The sequence below is a fragment of the Chiloscyllium plagiosum genome, unplaced genomic scaffold (genome assembly GCF_037043375.1).
Source record: "Chiloscyllium plagiosum isolate Xiang-an unplaced genomic scaffold, Cpla_swu_hap1 HiC_scaffold_3, whole genome shotgun sequence".
Classification (NCBI taxonomy): Eukaryota; Metazoa; Chordata; class Chondrichthyes; order Orectolobiformes; family Hemiscylliidae; genus Chiloscyllium; species Chiloscyllium plagiosum.
Window position 1 is genome coordinate 44,063,987 of NW_028270141.1, and position 16,605 is coordinate 44,080,591.

The 16,605-nt window shown below is 44.4% G+C and overlaps 1 protein-coding gene across 1 annotated transcript in view; it reads right to left on the reverse strand.

Annotated features, from left to right (window-relative positions):
- Positions 1–16,605, reverse strand: part of eif2ak2 (eukaryotic translation initiation factor 2-alpha kinase 2) — a 70,235-nt gene that overhangs the window by 34,698 nt on the left and 18,932 nt on the right. Inside the window, exons 7-10 of the mRNA XM_087978779.1 lie at positions 16,438–16,517; positions 12,637–12,706; positions 8,480–8,592; positions 7,945–8,053 (exon numbers count right to left, since the gene is read on the reverse strand). Of these exons, the coding sequence (XP_087834905.1) occupies positions 7,945–8,053; positions 8,480–8,592; positions 12,637–12,706; positions 16,438–16,517 (372 nt within the window). The remainder of the gene's footprint in view (positions 1–7,944; positions 8,054–8,479; positions 8,593–12,636; positions 12,707–16,437; positions 16,518–16,605) is intronic.

The following is a 16,605-nucleotide window of genomic DNA, read 5'->3' on the forward strand; positions in this document are numbered from 1 at the left end:
TCAAATGGTGTGGACCATGAGGAGACATGACAGAGTGGTTACTGAAATGAAGAACTTTAGCTACAAGGTTACGGTGATAAAACTGGCATTGTTTTCCTGGCACAAAAGAGACTGAAGGCCAATTTGATAAAGCAGTACAGGACTCTAAGAGGTTTGGATGTGGTAAATGATAAAAGAATTCCTCCAATTAGTTGATGGTACAAGGAATAATGGACACAAATCTAAAGTTTTGGGCAAGAGATTCAAGAGCAATGTATGGAAGAGAATTCTTTTCCACAGAAAGTGGAACTCACTGGGCAATGGAAGCTGAGATAATGAACAATTTCAAAAAGGAATCTGGATGGACACTTGAAGAAAATAAACTTGTACAGCATGGGGTTAGAATTGGGAAAGAGGATGGACTGGATTATTTCATGGAGCGCTGGCATAGACATGATAGGCCAAATGGCCTCCTGCACAGTAAATGACTCTATAATATGGGATATGAACTAATTGTAGACCAAGACCAGATAGGAGTAGCAGATTCCTGCTCCCAGAGGAAATGAAGGGAACTGATGAGGAAGCTGTTACCTGTATCTGGGTGTAATGGTAATTCTGCAAACAGATTATTCCCTCTACCACTCAGCCAACTTTCTATTCTAGTTAATTATACAGCTTGTTATTGGAAGAAAGAGGAGAATTGAATTCTGAATCTCTATCTTATAAATTCAATACTTAAAGCAATCGTCTATTCTATTACATAGTCAATGCTGCTTACAAAGAGCTAACCTGGTGCAATGGACAAAATCCACGCTAAAATGTTAGACGTGCCACAATTTATCTGCAAGGTGCAGTCCACTCAAACATGAAACAAATGCTTAACAGCGCACACCATTCACACTGTTGTATATTATACAAATGACACCAAGCATATTGTCTCACATTACCGAACACAATCGTACATTATACAACACACACCAAGCATCTTATAACACACTCCCACAGAATACTCCACAAACCGAGTGCACTGTATTGCAGAATACAACACACAAAGCACATTACAACACACTCCCACAGAATACTGTACATACTGAGCGCACTGTACTACATTACACAACACACCGAGCACATTAAACACACACACCCACAGAATACTGCACAGCTGAGCACACTGTACGACATAATACAGAACACACCGAACACATTACACCACACACTCCCACAGAATACTGCACATACTGAGTGCACTGTATTACATTACACAACACACCGAGCACATTACAATACACACTCCCACAGAATACTGCACAGCTGAGCACACTGTACTACATAATACAGCACACACCGAGCACATTACAACACACACTCCCACAGAATACTGCACATACTGAGCGCACTGTACTACATTACACAACACACCGAGCACATTACAACACACACTCCCACAGAATACTGCACATACTGAGCACACTGTACTACATTACACAACACACCGAGCACATTACAACACACACTCCCACAGAATACTGCACATACTGAGCACACTGTACTACATTACACAACACATCGAGCACATTACAACACACACTCCCACAGAATACTGCACATACTGAGCACACTGTACTACATAATACAACACACAAAGCACATTACAACACATACTCCCACAGAATACTGCACATACTGAGCACACTGTATTACATTAACCAACACACCGAGCACATTACAACATACACTCCCACAGAATACTGCACATACTGAGCACACTGTACTACATAATACAGCACACACTGAGAACATTACAACATACCCACCACAGAATACTGCACATACTGAGCACACTGTACTACATTACACAACACATGGAGCGCATTACAACACACAGTCCCACAGAATACTGCACATACTGAGCACACTGTACTACATAATACAACACACAAAGCACATTACAACACACACTCCCACAGAATACTGCACATACTGAGCACACTGTACTACATTACACAACACATCGAGCACATTACAACACACACTCCCACAGAATACTGCACATACTGAGCACACTGTACTACATTACACAACACACCGAGCACATTAAAACACACACTCCCACAGAATACTGCACATACTGAGCACACTGTACTACATTACACAACACACCGAGCACATTAAAACACACACTCCCACAGAATACTGCACATACTGAGCACACTGTACTACATTACACAACACACCGAGCACATTACAACACACACTCCCACAGAATACTGCACATACTGAGCACACTGTACTACATTACACAACACATCGAGCACATTACAACACACACTCCCACAGAATACTGCACATACTGAGCACACTGTACTACATTACACAACACATCGAGCACATTACAACACAAACTCCCACAGAATACTGCACATACTGAGCACACTGTACTACATTACACAACACATCGAGCACATTACAACACACACTCCCACAGAATTCTGCACATACTGAGCACACTGTACTACATTACACAACACATCGAGCACATTACAACACACACTCCCACAGAATACTGCACATACTGAGCGCACTGTACTACATCATAAAACACACCGAGCACATTACAACATACACTCCCACAGAATACTGCACATACTGAGCACACTGTACTACGTTACACAACACACCGAGCACATTACAACACACACTCCCACAGAATACTGCACATACTGAGCACACTGTATTACATAATACAGAACACAGCGAACACATTACAACACACACTCCCACAGAAAACTGCACAAACTGAGCACACTGTACTAAATTACACAACACACACTGAGCACATTACAACACACACTCCCACAGAATTCTGCACATACTGAGCACACTGTATTATTTAATACAGAACACAGCGAACATATTACAACACACACTCCCACAGAAAACTGCACAAACTGAGCACACTGTACTACATAATACAACACACAAAGCACATTACAACACACACTGCCACAGCATACTGCACATACTGAGCACACTGTACTACATTACCCAACACACCGAGCACATTACAACACACACTCCCACAGAATACTGCACAGCTGAGCACACTGTACTACATAATACAGAACACACCGAACACATTACAACACACACTCCCACAGAATACTGCACATACTGAGCACACTGTACTACAGAATACAACACACTGAGCACATTACAACACACACTCCCACAGAATACTGCACATACTGAGCACACTGTACTACATTACACAACACACCGAGCACATTACAACACACACTCCCACAGAATTCTGCACATACCGAGTGCACTGTACTACTTTACACAACACACCGAGCACATTACAACACACACTCCCACAGAATACTGCACATACTGGGCACACTGTACTACATTACACAACACACCGAGCACATTACAACATACACTCCCACAGAATACTGCACGTACTGAGCACACTGTACTACATTACACAACACACCGAGCACATTACAACACACACTCCCACAGAATTCTGCACATACCGAGTGCACTGTACTACTTTACACAACACACCGAGCACATTACAACACACACTCCCACAGAAAACTGCACAAACTGAGCACACTGTACTACATAATACAACACACAAAGCACATTACAACACACACTCCCACAGCATACTGCACATACTGAGCACACTGTACTACATTACCCAACACATCGAGCACATTACAACATACACTCCCACAGAATACTGCACATACTGAGCACACTGTACTACATCATAAAACACACCAAGCACATTACAACACACACTCCCACAGAATACTGCACATACTGAGCACACTGTACTACATTACACAACACACACTGAGCACATTACAACACACACTCCCACAGAATACTGCACATACTGAGCACACTGTACTACATTACACAACACACCGAGCACATTACAACACACACTCCCACAGAATTCTGCACATACTGAGCACACTGTATTACATAATACAGAACACAGCGAACATATTACAACACACACTCCCACAGAAAACTGCACAAACTGAGCACACTGTACTACATAATACAACACACAAAGCACATTACAACACACACTCTCACAGCATACTGCACATACTGAGCACACTGTACTACATTACCCAACACACCGAGCACATTACAACACACACTCCCACAGAGTACTGCACATACTGAGCACACTGTACTACAGAATACAACACACTGAGCACATTACAACACACACTCCCACATAATACTACACATACCAAGTGCACTGTACTACATTACACAACACATACCGAGCACATTACAACATACACTCCCACAGAATACTGCACACACTGAGCGCACTGTACTACATAATAAAACACACATCGAGCACATTACAACACACACTCCCACGTAATACTACACATACCGAGTGCACTGTACTACATTACACAACACATACCAAGCACAATACAACATACACACCCACAGAATACTGCACACACTGAGCGCACTGTACTACATAATAAAACACACACCGAGCACATTACAACACACACTCCCACAAAATACTACACATACCGAGTGCACTGTACTACATTACACAACACATACCAAGCACATTACAACACACACTCCCACATAATACTACACATACTGAGCACACTGTACTACATCACACAACACATACCGAGCACATTTCAACATACACTCCCACAGAATACTGCACACACTGAGCGCACTGTACTACATAATAAAACACACACCGAGCACATTACAACACACACTCCCACAAAATACTACACATACCGAGTGCACTGTACTACATTACACAACACATACCAAGCACATTACAACACACACTCCCACATAATACTACACATACTGAGCACACTGTACTACATCACACAACACATACCAAGCACAATACAACATACACACCCACAGAATACTGCACATACTGAGCACACTGTACTACATAATAAAACACACACCGAGCACATTACAACACACACTCCCACGTAATACTACACATACCGAGTGCACTGTACTACATTACACAACACACACCAAGCACATTACAACATACACTCCCACAGAATACTGCACACACTGAGCGCACTGTACTACATAATAAAACACACACCGAGCACATTACAACACACACTCCCACATAATACTACACATACCAAGTGCACTGTACTACATCACACAACACATACCGAACACATTACAACATACACTCCCACAGAATACTGCACATACTGAGCGCACTGTACTACATAATAAAACACACATCGAGCACATTACAACACACACTCCCACATAATACTACATATACCAAGTGCACTGTACTACATTACACAACACACACTGAGCACATTACAACACACACTCCCACAGCATACTGCACATACTGAGCACACTGTACTACATTACCCAACACACCGAGCACATTACAACACACACTCCCACAGAGTACTGCACATACTGAGCACACTGTACTACATTACACAACACATCGAGCACATTACAACACACACTCCCACAGAATACTGCACAGCTGAGCACACTGTACTACATAATACAGAACACACCGAACACATTACAACACACACTCCCACAGAGTACTGCACATACTGAGCACACTGTACTACATTACACAACACATCGAGCACATTACAACACACACTCCCACAGAATACTGCACAGCTGAGCACACTGTACTACATAATACAGAACACACCGAACACATTACAACACACACTCCCACAGAATACTGCACATACTGAGCACACTGTACTACAGAATACAACACACTGAGCACATTACAACACACACTGCCACAGAATTCTGCACATACCGAGTGCACTGTACTACTTTTCACAACACACCGAGCACATTACAACACATACTCCCACAGAATACTGCACATACTGGGCACACTGTACTACATTACACAACACACCGAGCACATTACAACACACTCCCACAGAATACTGCACATACTGAGCACACTGTACTACATTACACAACACATCGAGCACATTACAACACACACTCCCACAGAATTCTGTACATACCGAGGTGCACTGTACTACATTACACAACACACCGAACACATTACAACACACACTCCCACAGAATACTGCACATACTGAGCACACTGTACTACATTATACAACACATCGAGCACATTACAACATACACTCCCACAGAATACTGCACATACTGAGCGCACTGTACTACATCATAAAACACACCGAGCACATTACAACACACACTCCCACAGAATACTGCACATACTGAGCACACTGTATTACATAATACAGAACACAGCGAACATATTACAACACACACTCCCACAGAAAACTGCACAAACTGAGCACACTGTACTACATAATACAACACACAAAGCACATTACAACACACACTCCCACAGCATACTGCACATACTGAGCACACTGTACTACATTACCCAACACATCGAGCACATTACAACGTACACTCCCACAGAATACTGCACATACTGAGCACACTGTACTACATCATAAAACACACACCGAGCACATTACAACACACACTCCCACAGAATACTGCACATACTGAGCACACTGTACTACATTACACAACACACCGAGCACATTACAACACACACTCCCACAGAATTCTGCACATACTGAGCACACTGTATTACATAATACAGAACACAGCGAACATATTACAACACACACTCCCACAGAAAACTGCACAAACTGAGCACACTGTACTACATAATACAACACACAAAGCACATTACAACACACACTCTCACAGCATACTGCACATACTGAGCACACTGTACTACAGAATACAACACACTGAGCACATTACAACACACACTCCCACAGAATTCTGCACATACCGAGTGCACTGTACTACATTACACAACACACCGAGCACATTACAACACACACTCCCACAGAATACTGCACATACTGAGCACACTGTACTACATTACACAACACATCGAGCACATTACAACATACACTCCCACAGAATACTGCACATACTGAGCACACTGTACTACATCATAAAACACACCGAGCACATTACAACACACACTCCCACATAATACTACACATACCGAGTGCACTGTACTACATTACACAACACATACCAAGCACATTACAACATACACACCCACAGAATACTGCACACACTGAGCGCACTGTACTACATAATAAAACACACACCGAGCACATTACAACACACACTCCCACATAATACTACACATACCGAGTGCACTGTACTACATTACACAACACATACCGAGCACATTACAACATACACTCCCACAGAATACTGCACACACTGAGCGCACTTTACTACATAATAAAACACACACCGAGCACATTACAACACACACTCCCACATAATACTACACATACCGAGTGCACTGTACTACATTACACAACACATACCAAGCACACTACAACATACACTCCCACAGAATACTGCACACACTGAGCGCACTGTACTACATTACACAACACATCGAGCACATTACAACACACACTCCCACATAATACTACACATACCAAGTGCACTGTACTACATCACACAACACATACCGAGCACATTACAACATACACTCCCACAGAATACTGCACACACTGAGCGCACTGTACTACATAATAAAACACACACCGAGCACATTACAACACACACTCCCACGTAATACTACACATACCGAGTGCACTGTACTACATTACACAACACACACCGAGCACATTACAACATACACTCCCACAGAATACTGCACATACTGAGCACACTGTACTACATAATAAAACACACACCGAGCACATTACACCACACACTCCCACATAATACTACACATACCGAGTGCACTGTACTACATTACACAACACACCGAGCACAATCCCTCAGAATATTACACAGCTTGAGGAATACCTGCAGTTCATTCAAAGCAAAAACAGCAGCTCTCTGTTTGGCCTCTTGTTTGTTTTTTCCAGAAGCACTTGCGAAAGATCTGTCATTTATTACAAATTTCAGAGTAAATCTGGAAAACAGGATTGCTCAATTAGTCAAGAATCGCTTATCTGAACGGAGGTGCAGCTACACCCACGTCATCTATCATAGAACAGTGCAGCACAGAATGGGCCAGTGAACCCACTGAGTTTGCTCCAACTCCTCTGAGGGAGCTCTCTAATTAATGTCACTCGCTCTCTGCTCTTTCCCCATAGCTCTGTAATTTATTTCCTTTGGAAACAATTATCTAATTCCCTTCAGTGAAGTTGTTTTTGAAAGGGCTTTCACTGCATTTTTAGGCGGTGTATTCCAGATCAAGTCATTTCACTTTGGATGAGAAATTGGAACTGCAGGTGAGAGAGAGTCATCCAGCTCGTCAGCCTGTGGTTGGATTTGTTTAGCAAGAAGTCAGTCTCTCCTTTGCTGTTGTAAATGACTAGCACAATCGCTCACTTACTCTGGAGTGTGAGATGGCCCGCGTTTAGCCACTTCCACAACCTTGCAGATCCAATCCCGTTTTTGGCAATACTCGTTCAACTCTCCGATGGCATTTTTCGAGCTACAGGAGAGCTACAGTTGATTAAAAAGAAACAGGGTGTTTAAAAGGTGTAGTTTATTTCTATGTCCTCTTATAAAGATGAATTGCGCATGTCTCAGCTCAGCAGGCATTTGTGAATGTAACATAAAGCAGCCTGACTGGGTGGAACAAGGTCACCTTGGAGCTGTGTCCAAGACTGTGAATCACCTCACCTCACATCTGATGCAAAAACACCTGGACAAATCAAATGTGACCTATCCAACAACAACTTGCATTAATATAGCACCGTCAACACCATCAAATGATCCATGCGGCTCCACAGAAGCATTACACAAGAAATCTAAAAAAGCTGGTTACCATTTGGTTTCATCAAAAAGAGGAGTTTTTTAAAATGTCTGAGAGGAGGAGAGAGATTGAGAAGGTTAGGGATGGGAATTCTGGGCTGTAGTTTGTCTAACTTTTTCTCATTGAGTGGGGGGCGCATTTCAATTTTTCTCTCACCTGGTTAGAGGGCTGGTGGATAAACTTCAGAACAGCAAGGTTTAGCCTAACAGTAAAATGAACTTTGGGGTTGGAGGGGTTAGGAAATTGATAATTCCAAAACAATACTTTGATTATTCAAATAAATAAATAATAACAATGTCTATTTAAAGTCCAAGTAACAGAGCTAACTAATAAAGTCTTTTCTCTCACATACTTTTGCTTAAATACAAAAGATCGAAAAAGGCCCTAAATCCTGAGGGTCTAGTGACCCTACCTCCTGACCCCCTGATACGCCAACCCCCAACCCTCACAACATTCTGACCCTCACTGTCCAACCCTCTGAAATCCAAACCCCCTGCTATCCCAACCTCCACCCCTCCCAACATCCTGACCCTCACTCCCCAACCCTCTGATATCCCAACCCCCAACCCTCACAACATCCTGACCCTCACTCCCAACCTCCACCCCTCACAACAATCCTGACCCTCACTCCCCAACCCACACCCCTCACAACATCCTGACCCTCACTCCCCAAACCCCATCGCTCCCAATATCCTGACCCTCACTCCCCAAATCCCATCGCTCCTAACATCCTGACCCTCACTCCCCAACCCCCACCTGTCCCAAAACTCTGACTCTCACTCCCCAACCATTTGATATCCCAACCCTCACCCCTCCCAACATCCTGACCCTCACTCCCCAACCCTCACCCCTCCCAACATACTGACCGTCACTCCCCAACCCCCACCCCTCCCAACATCTTGACCCTCACTCCCCAACCCTCTGATATCCCAACTCCCACCCCTCACAACATCCTGACCCTCGCTCCCCAACCGCCACCCCTCCCAACATCTTGACCCTCACTCCCCAACCCTCTGATATCCCAACTTCCACCCCTCACAACATCCTGACCCTCACTCCCCAACCCTCACCCCTCCCAACATCCTGATCCTCGCTCCCCAACCACCACCCCTCCCAAAACCGACCCTCACTCCCCAACCTTCTGATATCCCAACACCCACCCCTCACAACATCCTGACCCTCGCTCCCCAACCTCCACCCCTCACAACATCCACCCCTCACTCCCCAACCTCCACCCCTCACAACATCCTGACCCTCACTCCCCAACCCACACTCCTCACAACATCCTGACCCTCACTCCCCAACTCCCATCCCTCACAACACCCTGAACCGCATTCCCTAACCCTCTGGTACCCCAACCCCACCCCTCACAACATCCTGACCCTCACTCCCCAACTCTCTGATATCCCAACCCCACCCCTCCCAACATCCTGACCCTTACTCCCCAACCCCCATCCCTCACAACACCCTGAACCTCATTCCCTAACCCTCTGGTATCCCAACCCCCACCCCTCACAACATCCTGACCCTCACTCCCCAACCCTCTGATATCCCAACCCCACCCCTCCCAACAACCTGACCCTTACTCCCCAACCCCCATCCCTCACAACACCCTGAACCTCATTCCCCAACCCTCTGGTATCCCAACCCCCACCCCTCACAACATCCTGACCCTCACTCCCCAACCCCCACCCCTCACAACATCCTTACCCTCACTCCTTAACCCCCATTCCTCCCAACATCCTGACCCTCACTCCCCAACCCCCACCCCTCACAACATCCTTACCCTCACTCCTTAACCCCATTCCTCCCAACATCCTGACCCTCACTTCCCAACACCTACCCCTCCCAACACCCTGATCCTCACTCCCCAACCCTCTGATATCCCAACCCCCACCCCATGAAATCCCAACACTCATCCACATATCCTCAACCCCAATATACCGACCCTCAACCCACACCACAAAATGCTGACCCTCATTCCCCTATCCCCAATATCCAGAATCCCAACCCCGATATCCCAGCACTTACTCCCTCGATATTTTGAACCTCACTCCTCCAGTCCTCCAAATCTCCCAAACTCCATCCCCAATATCGCAACCCTCACATCTCCATATCCGACATTCCAACACCCACCCCAGAATATCCTGACCCGCATTCCCCACCCCCGATATCCCAAATCCTACCCCGATATCCTGACCCTCACTCCCCCCCACACAAAATCCTGACCCTCACTCTCACCCCTCAAAATGCAAATCCTCACCCCCCCCCCCCACCCCACCTCCTTGATATCCTGGTTCCCACCCCACAAGCAAAATATCTTGAACTTGACCTCCACCCCAAAATCCCAACCTCACTCCTCACCCCCTGATATCCCAAACCTCACCCCTATTTGGACCAGGCCAGACCCCCTCAAAACATTTCAAGAAGGAAGCCCAGACCTTAACTTTGCTAATTATTTTAAGCAGGTGTACAGTGGACATACCAGGAGTGATGCAGCTGGTCAAAACCCCTCAGTTTTAAACAAAACAGAATTTATTTACTGAGTACTGAATGAAATACAAAGAAGAGACCAGAGTACAGAATAACTTAACATATCTGAAAACCCAATAGACTACCCCAGCTTCATGATGCTGTTCCAAATGTCACCATTCCCCCTTTGGCAAAAAGGTGATAATCAGACACAGGTTCTTACAGGAGAGAGAGAGATGGCAGAGAATTTAGCATGGAACTTCCTTCTACTATAGCTGTTTCAGTGGAATCCCCAATTTAGCAGCTCTGAATAACCAAACTGCTAAAACCAAAACAAACCAGAGAAAAACTGAGCTGGGAGAACTGGCCACTCCCCTTTCATTGTACAAGTGTTTGTTTTAAAACTTGAAAGCATTTTTCTGAGACAGTATCTGTTAGCTATAATAAAATTGGCCCTGAAACTCATACAAACCAGACACAGCGGAACCTATGCATTTATGAGCCCTCTCAAAAAAAACCAAAAGACCGAATAACATTGTCAAAGGAGCAGCATTGTCACACCCCTACAACCCGATATCCTGACCCCTTCTCCTATTCTCCATCATGCCATCCTTGATGGCCTGCCTCTGAGCCCCATCCTTTGCAGTCTCACTGAAAACCTCCCTTGTCCCTGTCCCATTCAGCAGGCCCATCAGCATTGGCGCCAGAAACTGCACCCAGTTAAACCAAACATGTTATCTCATTGCTCTTCCAATCAAGGTTGGCCTCCTTCCTGCATTTGTTGCTGATAGGCTGAGAAATCGTGGGAGGGAAACAGCCTCTCATCGAGCCATGATTATAATCAGGAATGGGGCAGAACTGGGGCTCACAGGAGGTTACTGTGAATGGGAGGGCAGGATCATGGAGAGAGATTTGAAAACAGGTTGAGGATACATGTTAGCGAAATCCTCAGTCACACTGTGTAAAAAGGAAAGGTATGGGATGCCAGATTAGTGAGGAAAATCACAGACAAAAAGGGGGGAAATAAATAAACAATTCCTATCACCAGACTGTCGTTTACACTGGAAGGGTCTTACTTTGAAAAGGGAGTCCTATCCTCATCTGCCATCAACAAAGAGTTATCCCAGCTCAGTTTGACCTGTAACGATAATGGATCACTCACTCATGGAAGCCTGAAAAACTGTAAATATTTATCCTGAAGGAAGTGGGCTGCCCTGAAACAGCTTTACCATTCTGAAAGTGAAGTTTGCTACACTTACATCCATACTGACTGTGGAAATGAACTCGTCATCACTCTTCTCGAGCTCACTACTGTGATCTTCCATGAACCTATAAAAGAACAGAACTTGCATTTACATAGCACCTTTCACCACCTCAGGATGTCCCCTGTTCTTTACAGCCAAGTAAATTTACAACACTGCAATGTCGAGAATAAAGCAGCAGCCAGTTTGTGAAAGGTGCTACCCAGAAGCAGTGCTCCTTAAATGACCAGACCATAGGGACTCTTGTTATTGGCTGAGGGATAGACTCTGTCCAAGAGAGCTAACAGAGGGTCCTCTGAGAAACAGTTGCTGGTCTCGCTTATGCCCATGCAGGAGGACAAATGCAAGCTTGTTTTAACATCTCATCAGAAAGATGATACTCCAAGACAGCAGCACTTCCTCAGTACTGCACCGGATTATCTGCACAAGTCAATTCCAGACTGAATTTGACAGTCAAATACTCGTGATTAATACTGACCAGTGCACAGGGTCATCTCTGCTCTTAGAGCAATGGATGGATGGCAGGGTAGCAAACAAAAAGGCATTTACTTCGAGTTTTAGAGTCATAGAGATGTACAGCACGGAAGCAACCCTTCAGTCCAACCCGTCCATGCCGACCAGATATCCCAACCCAATCTAGTCCCACCTGCCAGCACCTAACCCATATCCCTCCAAACCCTTCCTATTCATATACCCATCCAAATGCCTCTTAAATGTTGCAATTGTACCAGCTTCCACCACATCCTCTGGCAGCTCATTCCATACCTGTACCACCTTCTGTGTGAAAATGTTGCCCCTCGGGTCTCTTTTATATCTTTCCCCTCTTACCCTAAACCTATGCCCTCTAGTTCTGGACTCCCAGACCCCAGGGAAAAGACTTTGTCTATTTAATTTTGTAAACCTCAGCCTGTTCAGCCTCTCCCTATAGCTCAAATCCTCCAACCCTGGCAACATCCTTGTAAATCTTTTCTGAACCCTTTCAAGTTTCACAATATCTTTCCGATAGGAAGGAGACCAGAATTGCATGTAATATTCTAACAGTGGCCTAACCAATGTCCTGTACAGCCACAACATGACCTCCCAACTCCTGTACTCAATACGCTGACCAATAAAGGAAAGCATACCAAACGCCTTCTTCATTATCCTATCTACCTGTGACTCCACTTTCTTTCAAGAACTATCTGGGTTAACTTGTCACAGCAACTGTTGCACCAGCTCACAGTGAAATCCTACTCAGTCCACTTGGCTACAGGTGCCTGCACCTGGAGTAGGTGCACGCAAGGGCTCTTGCTCCACACTCCAGGGACTATAGCAGGGAGTGATCTAACGCAGTGGACAATTAAAGGCTAATCTCAGAATTCTATCCTCAGCAGAGGCAGGGCCTCTGAGAGTGAAGAGAACAAGCTGATGATACAAATAGAAACTGCAAGATTTTGTTTTAAGTTTCATTCAGCTTCATGGAGAAGTGGACCAGGTAATGGGTATTCTCTGTTGCAGCACACAGGAGCATAGCTGGAGAACACTCAGAGCTCCACTTGCTATCCTTGCCTCTTCCAGACAAGAGATGAATGCATCAGATTAAACCAAGTAGCCCAAAGGAGGGAAGAGAGGTCGGAAGGACGGCGAGATCGCAAGAGAAATGGGAGAGAAGGAGAGTGAGAGAGGAAGAGAAGACAAGTGGATAAAAGAGAGAGGAGGAGAGGGAAGAGCAAGGGAGGAAAAAGAGAGAAGAAAGAGCTAAGAGACACAGAATGAGGAGATTAAGATGGAGAGGTAAGGGTTGTTAGAGGGAGACAAATACGAAGGGACAAGGAGACTGTTTGATGGCTTAGAAAGGGTGGTCGCTGGGAATTTGTTTCCATCAGGTGGGGAGACTAGGACCCATGGGCACAGCCTTAGAATTAGAGGGGATCAATTTGGAATGGAAATGAGGAGACATTTCTTCAGCCAGAGAATAGTGGGCCTGTGGAATTCATTACCACGGAGTACAGTGGAGGCTGGAACGTTAAATGTCTTCACGGCAGAGATTGATAAATTCTTGATCTCGCAAGGAATCAAGGACTACAGGGAGAGTGCGGGTAAGTGGCGTTGAAACGCCCATCAGCCATGATTGAGTGGCAGAGTGGATCTGATGGGCCGAATGGCCTTATTTCCACTCCTATGTCTTATGGTCTTATGTTTGGAGTGACAGAGAAAGAGAGACAGTGTGCTGGAAACAGAGAGAGAGAGAAAGAGAACACAATATTTCTCACGTTGTGCTGAAAGGAATTAGATATTAAGTTACAGTGAATCAGGTTTTTCAGATGCAGTTTCACCGACAGACAGACATACCAACAAGGAGCAGGAGTAGGATATTCGAGTCTCTCCACCATCCAATAAATTCATGGATTATGTGACTGCAAACTCAAACCCTCACTCCCACCTACTCTGATAACCTTTCACCTCCTTGCTTACCTAGAATTTATCCACCTCTTCCTTAAAAATATCCAAAGACTCTGCTTAAGTCTCCTTTTCAGGAAGGGTTCCAATGACTCAAATTCCTCACAGAAAAGGTTCACCTAATCTCTGTTTAAAATGTATGACTCCTCATAGAGTCATACAGCACGGAAACAGACCCTTTGGCCAAATTCGTCCAAGCTGACCAGGTTTCCTAAACCGAACGAGTCCCATTTGCCTGCATTTGGCCCATATCCTACTAAACCTTTCCTATCCATGTTTACCTGTCCAAATGCGAATCCTGATTTTTAAATAGTAATCCCTAGTTCTAGATTCTCCCATAACAGCAAACCTCCTTTCCAGCTTTCAACCTGTCACAACCCCTCAGGATTTTATGTGTTTCAATCAGGTTACCTCTTACTGCGCTAAACTCCTGTGAATACACACCGAGCTCGATGACCCACCCATTCCAGGTATCATTCTGGTGAACCTTTCCTGAACTGCCTCTAATATATTTGCACCCTTCCTTAAATAAGGTGACTAGTACTCCAGATGTGCTATCACCAGTGCTATATATAGCTAAAGCATCATCTCCTCCCTATTTCATTCAACTCCCTTCACAATTGATCATAATATTCTTTTAACTTGACTAATTAATAGCTATACCTGCATATTAACATTTTGCAATTCATGCACAAGGACACTCAGATCCCTCTGCATCTCAGAGCTCTGTAATCTCTCAACATTTAGATAAATTGTTTTATCCTTCCAATCAAAATGGACTATTTCACATTTTCCCATACTAAATCCAGTTACCATATCTTTGCATACTCACTTAACCTATCGGTGTCTTTTTATAGTCTCCTTCACTCCTCTCTACAACTTACTTTCGGACTTATCTCCTGCATACAATTGTTTATATAAATTATAAAGAGTAGAGGCCATAGCACCAGCCCCAGTGACACACCCATCATGACATCATGCCAGCCTGAAAAAGACCCATTTATTCCTACTTTTGGCTTCCTGTTAGCTAGCCAATCTTCTATCCATTACAATGTTACCCCCCAATGCATGGACTTTTATTTTCTGCAATAACCTTTGATGTGGCACTTTATCAAAAGCCTTCGGGTAATGTAAGTATGGTACAGTTTCCCCTTAACCACAGCACATGTTACCTCCTCAAAGAACACCAGCAGATTGGTCAAATATGATTTCCCTTTCACAAAATCATGTTGACTCCGCCTAACAACCTGGATCCCAAGCTCTGTTATAATTTATTAAATAATAGGTTCTAATAATTTCCCTATCACTTAGAATAACACACAAGAAAAAGTTACCCATTAAAACAAAACCTAACCATACCTTTTGAGATTCTGGTCGGTGGAATCTTCTGCAGCATTCTTGTGTTGTTCTTCATTTTCAACATTGAGTTTTCTCACATTCTTATTCACAAAGGGAGAAAACAGTAAGAAATTAGCAGTGTATGTGTGGTGTATTTTGTGTGTGTGTATTTGTCCGTCTGTCTGTCTG